The sequence below is a fragment of the Vanellus vanellus genome, assembly GCF_965231255.1.
Source record: "Vanellus vanellus genome assembly, chromosome: 5".
Classification (NCBI taxonomy): Eukaryota; Metazoa; Chordata; class Aves; order Charadriiformes; family Charadriidae; genus Vanellus; species Vanellus vanellus.
Window position 1 is genome coordinate 2,978,308 of NC_138910.1, and position 14,795 is coordinate 2,993,102.

General features: G+C 41.2%; 1 protein-coding gene across 1 annotated transcript in view; it reads right to left on the reverse strand.

Moving 5' to 3' along the window:
* Nucleotides 1-14,795, reverse strand: part of KIF5C (kinesin family member 5C) — a gene marked incomplete at both ends in the record, with an annotated part of 79,527 nt that overhangs the window by 5,121 nt on the left and 59,611 nt on the right. Inside the window, 8 exons of the mRNA XM_082483699.1 lie at nt 1,855-1,915; nt 2,512-2,613; nt 3,471-3,580; nt 5,041-5,117; nt 6,241-6,358; nt 8,542-8,730; nt 11,047-11,193; nt 12,195-12,401. Coding sequence (XP_082339825.1) covers nt 1,855-1,915; nt 2,512-2,613; nt 3,471-3,580; nt 5,041-5,117; nt 6,241-6,358; nt 8,542-8,730; nt 11,047-11,193; nt 12,195-12,401 — 1,011 coding nt within the window. The remainder of the gene's footprint in view (nt 1-1,854; nt 1,916-2,511; nt 2,614-3,470; nt 3,581-5,040; nt 5,118-6,240; nt 6,359-8,541; nt 8,731-11,046; nt 11,194-12,194; nt 12,402-14,795) is intronic.

Consider the following 14,795-nt stretch of genomic DNA (forward strand, 5'->3'; position numbering starts at 1 on the left):
GAGGGAAGCACTAATCCATTTGCAGGAAAGGAAACCGTGTGGAGAGACAGTTCACCCCAACCCCACACTGCGCCAAAGCCCCACGCTGCGCCAAAGAGAATTGTCTTTCCAAATTTGGTAAGAGCAACCTTAGCTTTTCCATTTTACGCTTACCCGCTCACAGACTGGAATTTAAATGAATCGCTCAATAAGCTCCATCACAACTACAACCTTTTGAACTTGAATTTTTTATCTTTATCTTTCAAAAGAAAAAGGCAAAACTGACTAGAAACCAAAAAGGAGAAGCTTCTTTCATGGACTGCTAGAAACCATACATTACAAGCCCAGCTTCACTCTGAGGGTGGTGAGCCCCTGGCACAGGTTGCCCCGAGAAGCTGTGGCTGCCCCATCCCTGGAGGTGTTCAAGGCCGGGTTGGACGGGGCTGGGAGCAACCTGGGCTGGTGGGAGGTGTCCCTGCCCAGGGCTGGGGGGTGGAACTGGATGATCTTCAAGGTCCCTTCCAACCCAAACCATTCTCTGAATCTATGATTATTTATGTATGAGTGATGTGGTACCCAGAAGAGGTACCACGTGCCACTCTGAGTCAAGAACCGCTGCAGACACCTCCCTGAGAGCTCCCATTCAGGGTGCTGCCCCAGCAGACCTCCACCCCATAACACCCTCCCATAGGCCCCCTTCTTTTGCTTCCTCACAAGCCTAGGGCTGGGAAGGAGAACGAGTCAAAGCAAAGGCAGCAGCTGTGGTCCCACCAAAACTGTTCTTCATCCCTTCCTTCTCAAAGTCATCATCCAAACAACACAGTGCCTGCGGAACCCAATGTTTCCCCATACCAGCGGGCAGGGAGGAGCCGCCATTTGACCTTTGACGGCTCATGTTGTTCTGTAATTCACTATGCTTGATTTTTAATTCCTGCTGCACTAATTATTAAAACTGTAACAAAGTGAATAAAATTTTAATATAAGATAGTTCAAAGATATTTACTCAAAATTAAAAAAAATACCATCTGGGTTTCTGCAAGCTGAGGGTATCGTACTGCCTACCTCTGATTTCCAGCTGCCTTACTCACTGGGTGTACAGGGCCAATCAAGTCTACATGCAAGTACAGTTCATATCAGAAAGGTTTGTTAAATCTGTCCCTTTCATGAGTTTATTTTAACAAGGCTTATGTGTGGGGGAGCCATCAGGAGCCAAAGCTGAAAGGACCCAAATTGTTCAGCTTTAGTAATGAACTCCAACTGATCCTGAGGCCACTATAAGCTTAATTTTTAAAGCATCTCACAAAGGAGAAAATGCTGGTTTTGAGTTAATAACCATGTTATCACTTGCAAAAATCACTTTACGATGCTCCTAAACCAGCTATGGTTTTGAGCAGCTTCTGAGATCTTTAAGAAAGCTTGCATATTTTACACAGATAAAAATGTAGCTTCCAACAAAACTGTGCAGCAACACCTTCATGACTGAAGTCGTCCATCACAGATTGCATTTTTAACATCGCATGCACGATATTGTATTTCTCTGCAAGTGGTCAAGTTAGAGGCAGGTACATATCACCTAATTGTAGCTACACTATTCAGTACGCCAGTTATTTCAGATTTTCAGATTGGAAGGAACAAGGACAGCAAAACAAAGAGTACCTGTAGACTTATCAGTGATAGCTTATTCACAGGAGGCAACAGGAGGCAACAATGATCTTAAATTTTAAAATTCAATTTCATGATTTGGCAAAATGCACAAATTTAGCCCATTATAATATAAATTGGTCATTTTCTCGGGCACAGGTTAAAGTGTTTGGTAATACATCAGTGATGAAGACTTAGGGGAAAAAAGCTCAATAAAATGTAATTAAGACATACCACTGTTTCCTCCAGCCCTTTAAGATCTTCTCTTGCTTGTTCCCTTTTATCATTAAGCAGTCTAGAAAGATCACAGCATTAAACACAAATCAAAAATGTTGAAGGCATATAAGACTGAAGAGAATCAATCAACATTCAGTTTGAGTACAACATCTGCAGCTGTGAGCAAATTGTACGTCTCTTTGCACCTGTAATTATGCTTTGGACTGTCCCAAACATGCAGGTTTCTGACATGGAACGGCTGAGACACCATCTCCATTTTTTGCGTCCACACATGAAATTTTTATCTCTCATTTCCAGGAGAAGCTTTTACTCAGATGTCTGATTTATTGCCAGTCTAGCCCACTCCCCAGACCCCAACTTCTTTCTTGTTTGTTTTTGCTGTTCATACATAAATGCAGGATTTAACACTTGCTACAATATGTTATAAAATCAGAGCTAAAAAAAAATAAATTCAGGAAGTATCAAATCCATTATTAAAAAGCCTATGATGTAAAAATGTGGTAATCATTTTAGTACTTTATGTTGGCTTTGTTACTGAAATGATATTTTCAGCGTGAATATTTCAACACAAATGCTTCTCACTACGACATTTCCTGTGGACACATGAGAAGACACTATATTCAGGGACACCAGCTGAGAAAACTGTTGACTTACATGAGCTTTTCCAGTTTCATTTCTCTTTCCTGGTCCTCAATTTTTAATTTATCATAATCAGCACTCAGTTTCTCTTGTTCCAGTTGCAGCTTCTGATTCATACTGAAATGCGAAAGAAAAAGTCAGTAGAGCTCAGTCCTGAACGCCATAAACAAGGGTGGGTAAATCTCCATGAACAAAACTGGGTTGGACAGAGAAAATAAAGCTGTAATTCTCTACTGAAAAATCCTGAAAGCAATTAAGCATAAAGAATCTGATGAACAATAGCTTTTATGTGAAAATATTGGAGGATTAAATACAGTGGTGCTTGCTTCCTTTCTCTTAAAGGACCACAAACTGTTTGTGCAATCTTTCTGCCCTCCTGCCCCATGTTTCTCATTTCCCTATTATTAGTCTTTGGCCACACAATAAATATGATGACAGGATGAACACTGTATCAGGATTGCCTTGATTTTATGAACACTAACAAAAAGAAGAGTACAGGAGCAAAGAACTCCGTTTTTCAAGTGCTGGAGTATCTGACTAACAGAGTTACATTGCTGTGTCAGGCAGAAATATTCACGGTGTGAAAATGGGACACACTCGAGTCACCCAGACTCGCAGAAAGTCTGTGGCAGGACCAGTTCCTAACAAGAGGCCCTCAAAACCTTTATCTTTTCAAATCTGTTCTCCTCCAAGCTCCTCTTACCTACTGACCTGCAGGTGTGTAACATTATGCTTTCTTTTTCCTCTCTATAATTTTATAGACTTGTTAAAGCTCCACAATAAAGAACTAGGCACTGTAATCCACTGTGCAAAATAATTAGAGGGTTGGTTGTTGCGTGTAAGGATACTACCTTCTGTAAGACATCAAAATATATAGACATCAATTAAAACTAAAAAAAAACAACCCCAAACCATCCCTACAGCGTCACGGAACAGGACAGGAACGGAGAAAGCAATGGAGCGAGTGAGCATACTCTCTGATTTCATCAATTATTTTCTGCTTGTCTTCAATTTCATCCCTCAGCCTGGACAGCTGCTTCTGGTGGGCTTCCCTGTGACTCTCCATCTGCTGCTCCAGCGCCTTCTGCAGAATGCAAAAACCAGAGCCATACATGTACCAGAAATCAAGTAGCACACAGCTAAGCTTCCTTCAGACGTGTTAGCAAAATCAACCTATCTTTCTGGATTTGAGTGAAGCTTATCAGACCAGGTTAATTCAGGAGTCAGCCTGGTAGATCTTTCTATGATTACAAAACTGTGCATCTACTCATGCAAGCATTTAATTCCGACATTTTTTAGCAACAGATATACACCAATTTCTACTAATTTTCTTGCAAAAATTATTGCATGTGAAAGCCAGGGTCTCAGCACATCAAGTGCCAAGAATGATACTGTTTTTACCAGTCCTCCCTTATTTCATCTGTTTATTCACCAAGAAAATGTGTACAGCTATACCTCTGACAGAAGTAAAACCTGAAACACCCTCCTCTCTCTGAGAATTCTTTATCACTCGCCCCGTTATTTAAATTCTACATTAGGTATATCTCAAGTAGTAAGAAAACCTCAATGCATCTCCTTAGATTGCTAATAAAAGATTTGCTTTGTTTTATTCCAACTGTAAGGAATAACTGGAAAACTGTTTTAATAACTTTAACTTCTTATAATAGAGGTAAAAGTTCTGAAGCTGACAAACCTCTATCACTATCCTTGTAAAATTATATTTTTCCTTTTCTGCAATTTACCACTCCATCAGAAACACAACTCACACAATATTGCCTAACATTTCTTCTTTGCATTCCAAAGGAAGAAGAAAATACCGGAACACAGATTTATGTTTCATTATTATTTCTAGGAGTTAGTCAGAATTCTTGAAAACAGATTTATGTTTCATTGTTATTTCTAGAAGATAGTCAGAATTCTTGCCAAATTATTTGGGAAAGTGGTCTGGCGTCTTTTTTTTAATCAAATTTCAGTACCTAAATTATATTAACCCCAGCAGCCTGATTCACTACTTAGCAAATTGAATTTCAGCAGAGTTCCACTGGCAAAAAATTAGACTAACACAGAGGTGAATCAGTATCATTTCTCAACCATACATAACAAAACTGTTCTCAAGTATGGGTGCAATAGACTGGCTCTTACATTTTGGTTATCGGTTCATGCCATGGGAGGACCCCAGGCATCTCCGATGCAGCACACACACTGCACTGAACCTCTCTACCCTTTGAAGCTGGCTCCTCAGCTTACACACTGGTCTCAGAAGACACGCTCACCTCAGACACTCAGGCTATAAATTACTTTCAGGCACTCGGGCTATAACTTACTTTCTTCCATAATCTGGTCAACAACCTCAATACTAGCAAGTTCTCTAATTTCACATTACAAATGTCGTTCAATTACATGAGGTCAGGCTTTCTAACAGAGGCCGGCAATTCTGACAGAGGCTGGAAGTGTTTTCTAAAAGCACACAATGCGTACAGGAAGACAAAATTACACCCTAATTATCAGCTTAATGAATGATCTCACTGAGAAATGCCATACTACCTTCATCTCCTCTGCATCCTGAAGCCGGGTCAGATGCTCCTTCTCCTTATCCTTGAAACTGACTTCATGCATTTTTTCTGTTGGAGACAGTTGAGAATTAACCACGCAGTTCCAGGACGTGCTAAAGCCAGCCATTAAAAAAAAAAAAAACAAACAGTTCCTCTTTTTGCAGGGGGCAGCAGGATCAGGGGAGACGGCTTTGGGGGAGCAGAGACAGCCATGGTTTGCAGTACCCAACCTGTGACCTTCCTGCCCAAAACCGCTTTTCCTTTACTAACAGCCCACGTTGTTTTCAGCCCACCCAGCACCTTTCCAACCCCACCTTGTCTTCTTAGAACCCTGCTTATCACCAACCTCCTTGTCCCTTTTCACTTTCTCCTGGGAAATGGTGCCTCCAGAACCAGGTTATTTCTTGTAAGTGGGGTAGGAAAATCAGGAGATGGAATAAAAATTCTATTCTAAAAATGTAGGAGATGTTAAATCATAAAAAAAAATATAAATCTTGTCATCACCTGCTGCTCCCGGAGTCAGAGAAGATCCCTTGTGCAGAAATCCAGAATAATGTTAAGGCTACTAGGTCACATTGTAATTTTACATAAACCAGGAGTTTAACAACACTACAAGAACTGCTTTTGATGCACATTTTCCACATTAAATCAGAAAGGGAAAAAACAGCAATTCTTAAAATGAAGTCAGCTGGATCCTATATAGGAGCTAGGAAACACACACCTTTACTTGACCTTGAGGGAAGCAGCTTCCTTTGAATGGGGCAGGGCATGTGCCAGAGGGACAACTGAAATTAGACGGATATCCAAGAATTTTACAGAATAGAGATTTAGCCAGATTAATTGGTGCTGTTTGGCTCAAGTTTGTTTTTGTTTTTTTTTTTTAATTTTTATTTCTCACATCATTAAAGCACAAGGTGAAGCTTGTCATAAAGCTTTTGATTCTCTTGAAAAAATAAGTTTCTCTGTATTTTGTAAATGGACGAGGCTGAAAAGGATCATTCTGGTTTTATCTAAAGTGTAATTTACTACAATGAAGTGCAATGTGTTAAATATTCTGAATCACAATTTTATGTCTTCACTGCAAAATACTAAGCAGACAATAAAATGTTATAGGACTACTGTACATACAATACTTCAGCCAAAACTGAATTTTCTAAGATAAAAGAAACAACCACAAGATGCAATGTTGTACCTTGAGCACGTAACTTGGCAAGTTCTTCATTGAGAGAGTCCTGGGACTCTTCCAGCTGCCTTCTCTTCTGCTCCATGTTTTGCATGTAGTCTGTAAGGGACTTGATCTTTGCTTCATGCTTTAAAGACATGGAGAAGAGCAATGAGATGTGAGTACCACAGCTTGTTACCTAGGAATACAGGTACTGTCCTACATAAAGGCAGAAAAATAGAAAGCTCTCCACATCCAGAGCTGATGACCTAGAGAAAATACAGCAAAAGATCTGCGAACGAGCTAACAGACCAAAACAGACTGCATTTTTAAAGGCCACACTTAGTAGCCCAAGACATATACTGAACAGTGCAGGGGGCAATTCCAAAACGTCATGGGAAGCTCATGACTCGGTGGTTAACAAACAGCAGCTTTCCAAAACCAGCTGAACACTGGGCTTCAGAGGTGGCTTCCTGGACGCTTCAACCTCCAGAAGCTCAGAGGAACTTTCCCCAGCCATCCTGATGATATCTTTCTTGCTAACATCCTTTTGAACTAGAAGAGCTTATGTTTAAATAGAAAATAGTGAAGTGTGAAGAAAACATCAAAAATTGAATTAAAATTTTCTAATTTGGGGATAAAATTAAGATACTGTCTGGGAATTACTACGTCCTATTAATAAGGCCACTGAAGCACTTGTGGTTCACTGTTCTTAAAGTTCACCTCAGCAGAGAGGGGTTGAGACCTCTGGGTTGGTGCTACTGCAAAGATCAGACTTAGAGAGCGGTAATCCTTATCAGAAACAAAAATAGTTCAGACCCTCCTGGCGCCGAGGTCCCCAGGAAGGGAAGGGCGTGTGCCTGAGCTGCACGCTTTGGGCAATAAGCCCTTCAGTAGACTTCTAAACCTGACAAGAAATTTAGTCAACTCCCAGCTTGGCTCCAAGTGTTCTGGCCCCAAAACAGAGACTCTTGGTATGGCGCACAGCGGTAATGCACCATTTTATGGATCAGCTTAACACCGTAACTGTGTAACCCTGTGATATGGCATTGCCATTGGTAGTACCAGGTCACCAGCTTTGGACTGGGTTTTTCAAGGCCTCAGGACTGCGGCTTTGCTCTCTCTGAGCTCTTCTTGACCTGCCTGCAGCTTTTTTTATTTTACTTGGTGTAATTTTACTCATGTTTAGATGGAACTTCCTAGGTTCAAGTTTGTGCCCGTTGAAGCTCTCCGTGATTGCAGTGCAACTACAGTCAAAGAGGACAAACACCAACCCCACAGAGGCAGCCGGGCTGCTTTCTGCTCACTCCTTCACCAGGTCAGCGTAAGCCAACGTGACGGCTGAAAGAGACTGTCCCACCACCGGCTGCCAAGACCTTTATTCTCAGCTCTGAGTTCCGCTCCTCTCCTGCCAGCAGAAGCATGCATACAGCTGCTTTACAAGCCAAGCCTTAATCTGCTTTACTAACATAAGTTCCCAAGGAAAGGGAGCAGCATAGGTTGTCAGGATGACTTCCTTCCAGCATTTACTTTAAAACAGGACAAAAAGTATAGTTTTTACTTAATATTTCTGGACAGCCAAAACCCTCAGGACTCCAGCCTCCCCTTAATACTAAGCAGCACGCTTACAGCTACAGCTTTATTAAGCAGAACTTAGTAAAGACATTCTGCTACAGGACAAGAGACTATCCTTGTTCCAGGTTTTCTTAGAATAACTAGTAGAAGAAGCAATACAGTAAACTGTATCGTCTCCTTCCCTTCACATGTCCACTTCAAAGCAGTTGAGACTGTCATAGCAGTTAGCCCCCTCTCCTGCAGCAGGCTGCCACAAGCATCACTGCTTGTAACTGCTACCCACCATGAAGCCCTCCTACCTCTGGATTTCTGACTTATATGGTAATTTTTCCATAATGTATTATATCATATATTGCCGCCCAGTTATCTTGGTAGCATACTAACAGACTAGATATGGGGGACTCTCCAAATGTTTTGCTAGTGAGCCATACAATCACTGCTTCCTTTCTCAGGGTTGCTTTTAAAGTGAAGGTACAAGATATAAATTCATGCTGAGGAAATCATTGCAAGGAGGATTTTCACTATTATGCCATTTTGAGATCTACAGCAGGACACAATTTTGCCACAGAATGTGCTGAAAAACATTGAGGGGGAGGAATGGGAAAAGAGAGAAAAAACAACAACAGACCAGAAAAACACCACTCTGCTCCCTGAATTCTCATTTCTTGCTCCTAGCACACACATTTCATGAGGAAAGAGGCTGAGAAAGTCATCAAACCTTGCTTCAAAGGGACAAGGAAGGAGGAACAAACATACTTGTGAAATGAGGAGCTGGCAAGCTGCAAGCTCCCTCTCACTGGCGTTCATCTTCCTGTTGGAGTCTATCTGGGCGCTCTCCAACTGCTTGCTGCGGTTCACCAGAGACTTCACCTCAGACTTCATCTTGCTGATGTAAAGCCGTGCCATGGTGAACTCCTCCTCAATCACCCCGTTCACATCTGCTAACTAAACACACAGAAGATTGCAATCTTAAAGGTGTGGTTGTTACAGATAAGTTAATGCAAAGCATTCTTCCTGCTGCGAAACTCTTGTCTAGAGCTAGGAAGCACCCACAGACCTTCAAGTCACCTGAAAGATGCTATATCACTCTGTTTCTTACAGTCTTCACTGATAAGCCTCAAAAGTGAGAAATTAAGGCTTGCACTCACAGTGTGCTTCATCAATTTAGTGGTTCAACATCTAAAGTAATCAAGGCTGCCATAATGGCAAGAGTATATTTTGGAGAAACCTGTGTGTCACCAGCACAGGAAATTTTCCTTCTTTCAAGCAGCTGAAAGCTGAGGAGCATTTTCAAAATACTCCTTAAAGAAGTCTCCTCTTGAAGGGTTGTGCTTCTTCAATAAGGAGCTGTAAGACAGACACAGGTCTGGAAATCTCACCTGGCAAGAGGAAAGTAACCGCTCTCATCTGCAAATATTAGTATCATTCTATTTATACATCATTTCCTTCCCTGCTTTAACATGGTGCCTTATACTTGCATGTCTTTCTCTTCATCATTTTTCAACTACTTAATTCACGTAACCCACTGATGAGCTGTGAAGATTCTCGTTGAGTGAGCATATGGCCAGCAACTTCATCTGCTTTTCATCTTTTTCCCAGCACCACCAAGGGGAAGGTAACACGTGCTGTAAATTCTCCCAACAGCCTAAAAAATACAACTGCTTCCAAAACCCTCAGTATGGTCTGAATTTAAACACACTTTGAGAAGATGCTAATTGCCAACAAATTTGAAATTATTCTTCTAAAAGCTTCTCAATCTGGCCTTATTTGCACTGACAGCTGTCCTGTAAAATGCTGACATCTTACTTACTATAAAAATTTGTATCAAAGGGACTCCACCTCCATTTTCAAAGATTTCCTCCCATAGTTCCTATTGCAACGGCCACCAGAGGTTGCTGTAACATCTAGCAAAGTCTGGTCTTGCCTGGCATCTGCATAACCACATCAGACAACAGGGATCGTGTCCTCTGCAGTAAGAGCAGGCTGGAGCATCTGCTGATCTAAGGGAGCTTTAGCTGAATATCAACAACTCAGTCTCCACCTGAATATACCCACTTTTACTGCTGAAAAAGTTCAGGAAAGATCATTGCTAAAAAACTGAGAAGTGAACCAAAAGCAAGAAAATGGAATACATTGCAAGTAAAATACATACATCTTGAGAATCAATTTCTTAACCAGTCTTAGCAATTGTTCTTTTTCACACGGTGCTAATATCATCTTATCTGTCTGTTTAAAGTCACCAGGAAGATTTTCCAGGCCGTGAAAAGTTTCCATCAGAGATGTGCTATTTAACAACGACTATACAAATATCTTGCTTGAGGCTTAGCATTTTGTTCATCTACAACATGAGAAGCGTGATAAAGTCAGCAGCCACCTCCTTTACCATGTCTGTAAACCCAAGAGCCAGACAGAAGACAAATTTCAAAGCAAAGCTGGCCAAAATTTGCGCCACCTCCAGGCATGTTCAGATACCAAGGTGTCTACTGCTTCAACCACCTTCACTCCCATTCTTACCTCAGAGGAAAATGATCCTCTGCAATTTTTCCTCTACGAAGGCCATTAGTCAATACACAAAAGTGAAGCTGGTCCTACCGTCATGTAAATGTTTATGTGGTATCTAGCACAAATTCACCAATGGTGGAAATCAGTACATTTAAATGTGTTCAAATGCACAAACAAAAGTGTGGGCTCTTCGATGAAGCCAGCCACTGTTGAAAGGCAATAAACAGCAGAATGCAGAAAATACAATTTCCACACAGATCTTTTTACTCAGGTGCTCTGGACAGCCACCAGTACAGACCTCTGGCTTTGAGAACTGATCATCTTCAGCTACACAACAGTTTTAGGATAAACTTTAAACAAAAAGGTAGCCACACAGAAACCAAATCTCACGAAAAAAGATTCTTCAGATTCTGGGAATACTGGATCATGCCAGCTCCCGAAGGAGTAGGGGTACATGTGTATTGTTTTGGGGGGAACTTAGTCCCCTCCTGCCCCCCTTAATAAATGCATCAACACCCAGATGGGCTGCGTTAGTCTGGCCTCAAACACTGAGCTTGGGAATAAAGGTGGTATTTGTGTGCGCAGACACTGACCATCTCTGACCAGACAAAGATCTCTTCAGTATTTTACTCCGCGCCCCAGCCAGGATTTCAACAGCAGTGTCCTGGGAGGAGTACTGCTGTATCACCCATACTCCATGTCAAATATTTTTATATTGCAGGAGGGGGGGGACACAAGCAATAAAGATAGCTAACTTACTGTTTTAACATCATTAGTACCAATGATTCCTCCAATCTCTCCCAGGTCCTTAAGCAACAAGTTCAAGATTTCTGTAGCTCTCTTCTTCTGATGGTTACTGAGCTCCTGCAACTGGCCCAGCTCCCTCTGGGTCGCTGTCAGGGCACTCTGAAAAGGTTTAAAAGCAAAAGTTACCGTCCCCTCCACAGACTGAGCATCAGTTCTGTGATACCTACGTCACACAGTATCGTCTTGTATTTTCCTGAACACGCCTACTGGCTCAATGTACTAACTCGTACGATTCCACCTCTCCATAATCCACTTTCACAACTCACTTGCTAACAAGGCTACTTTAGATCTATTAAATGTAGTAAATCCTGTAAGATTCTTATTTGCATAATACATGGCCAAGAAGGTTAATCCCAGAGAAACAGGTATAGAAGGATATAAAACTCTTTTTTTTCAAATGGATTTCATAGTAATCTGTTTTACTGAAGTAGGTAACGAAGTCTTCCATGAAAACAGACCTGTTAACAACAGCTTCATCAGTTTGTATATGAATTATGGAACAAGGACGTATTAAGCTAGTAAGCCAATCTTGACTTTTCTCAGATGAGATTTTTTTCTTTAAGATTAGTAAACATCAGCTGAAAAAGCTGATTTTTTTCTGATTTCTTCCTTGAAATCTCCTGACTCTGTACAATATTCCTGCTCCGCAGCGCAGAGTCCAGAAAACTATAAAATACTGCAGTTTGTGTAAAGCAGATTTTCACATGTTTCTTGGCACAATGCAGTTTTTAAATAATCAAAACATGGAACAGTCAGTTCTCACATTCAGTTCAGTTGCTGCTACGGTGCGCAAAATACAGGGGTTGCCAGAGCGCCACAATCTGCCATCAGCTTCCACAGAGCAGTTTCTGAATTACCTTAATTTTATCGTTTAATTAAGATGGAAAAGAGAGGGTAGCATCAGCAAATATGGATCTTTTAACAGCTTCCCTGCAACTCCAATTTTTAAACTACATGATAACATACTTGGCAGCAGGATCTGAAAGATTCTTGAAATGGCAGAGGCTAGCCATTATCTGGGAAGGCCTATGGAAATCTTTAGGGGAGGCGCAGAGTTAGGGACGAGGAGGGAACCAGCACTATGAACCGCTCGCTCTTACACTCTTTTGTGCCAGCTCGTCAGCCAGCTGCTCGTTGGCCCTTGTTTTGTCCTCCACTTCTTGGGATTTCTGGTCATAATTGACAGCTAATTCTTCCAGGGCTTGAAGGACCTCTTTCACTTCATCTTTCGCTGCTTCGTTCTCAATCTGGAGACGGGTCAGCTCCTCTTGAATCTTCTCATAATCTCTCCTAGTGGAGGCCAAAAGCTGGAAACCAGATATCACAGAAGCATTAAGTCACCCAAGAACTCATTCAAAAGACAACATTGAAAAGGGCAAAAAACTGACAAAAAGAGAAAGAAAGCATGAGCACACAACTGTGTGTGCAAGGAAAAGAAAGCAGGAGAGAAGAAATCCTGCTATTCTACCCAAAGCACTATCAGTTTCGGCATAAATGTATTTGAAGGAAGCAAAAAAGGCTCTGAACTTCAATGAATAGAAAAATCTTAATCAAATCCTATTATGACACAGGACTGAGGCAGAGAAACTTATTTTAAACAGTACCAGAGCTCCAAATAAATTTTCTGCCCTCAATCCAATGCTGCAGCTAGGACCAAAAAATACCACAAAGTAAAATGTTTAAACAGAGACTCACAGCTTTGAACTGAACCAAGGAAAAGGGCTCTCTGAGGCAGTCTCAAAGATCTTGTGGCATTAGAGAAATACTTTGATAAGCAAACCTGTGATGATTACTCTTAGTTATCATCTGAAGCATGATGCTGAAGACAGATTAGCTGTTTGTTATTCGCTGAGGCAAAATATTAACTAAAGAAGAAAATACAGACTTCACACACACTAGCGAGTATTTCCAATTTGTAAAACTTATTAAATTTACTCTTTGTCTGCTACTAAGAGAGATGCTGAAGTTTCAGTGACAGTGCTGATTGTAAGAGGTCAGTCGCACGGTCCTCTCCCTTGCCCTTGCACCACTCCATTTTCATTCACATGTTAAAGTCTTGAAAATTCAGCTATCGGGTTCTTAGGACAAAATCAGACTCAACAGCAGTCATATGCTGCAGAATGATGTGAAAATAAATAAAAGGTGCCACCTAACATTTACTGCTAATACTGTAGTTTCAAAAACAATAACAAAATCAGGACCTAACATTGCATAAAAAAATAAAATATAGAACAATAACATATAAAACTAGTGCATGAGATACAAGGCAGCATTCATGCTCATGCTAACAGCAAAGTTTGGACATTCATGCACAGAACTCACTTACTTCCAAGCCTTCCTATGTATGGATTAGTATAATATTACCATACCGCAGCTTTCTTGGACAGTAGAACAAAATCTGCCCTCCTGAAAGTGTGCTGGGTGGACTTCTCGTGACCTGTCCCACCACTGCCCACTGGCTCCCAGGCCATGAAAAAGGTGAGCGCGAGACCCCAAGCTAAGCAAAAACATCTCTCTAAAACAGACCACCTAAAAGGAGAATGTCAGAGAAGACATTGCTTTTTTTGGCTCGGAGTGCTAATGGAAAATAGGAAACCAACCAGGCAGCTTCAGACACTGGCACATGCCCAAAGTGGCGAAGAGAGGATTCAGATGTAAGGGAAATTTATCTCACTGGTAATGCTGCAGCCTCAGAAGTGCACTCACGTTACGGAAAAACCCACTGAATTGCCAAAGCCAGATGGCATGTAAATATTTAAACAACAAAATAGCTTAAAATAATCTTTCTACTAAACACAGATGGAACTATTATTTACATTTACTTAAGAAATTTTCTGTGCGAATATTACTGTGACTTCAAGTAAAGGGAAGTGTTATATATCACCTAGAGCATAAACATAGCTCCCCAGAAGATTCTTGTTGGTATAATGTGGAGAAATATACCAAGATTTTAAAAGGCTATTAATAACACATTATACCGATCAGTTGTAAACAAAGGGAAGGAGATGACAGCTGCAACACTTCGCGGATCTGCTCACAGCACGCGAGATGCAAGGGTGGGAGATTCAGAATCCCCCCCAAAACACACACCCTAAGAAACAGCCAGTGGTGAAAAGGCACCAAAAGATACCAGTACCAGCACCATGCCATCTGTAGCAGGCCTTAGATTTATAATTAACCTGCTAGCTTAATCAAGCAGAAAAAAGTACTCTGGTTAATTAGGGGGAAGCAGAGTGAGGCAGCTGCTCTGCTGCGCATCTATCATGGAGCTAATCACAGGCTCTAAGACAGAACAGGTAGATCGCTCCCACGGCGCAAGTGAAGCTTACGTAGGGAAGACAAAACCTGAAAAATTAATTCAATTCCCTTAAAGAAGAAAACAAAAATATCACATTAGCTTTCAAAGGCAAGAGATGGACAAGCTTATCAGATGAACCATCTAAAAACCTTCTGAACAAGTGGTGCAACACCAGCTGCAGAGACTTCTGTAAGTCAGCAAAGCTAGACTAGAATGCGTGCAAAAATGAGAAAAAGCGGTCTGTAAGGCAAGGATTAGAGGCCACTGAAAACTTAATTCATCTTCCAAATGTAATATTGAGTACGGAACACAGAGGGTGGGGAATAAGCCAGCATGCAGCACACTCCCAAATATGTAACACAAAGAAAGGAATGCACACCACTCAAAAAATAAGACATAAGAA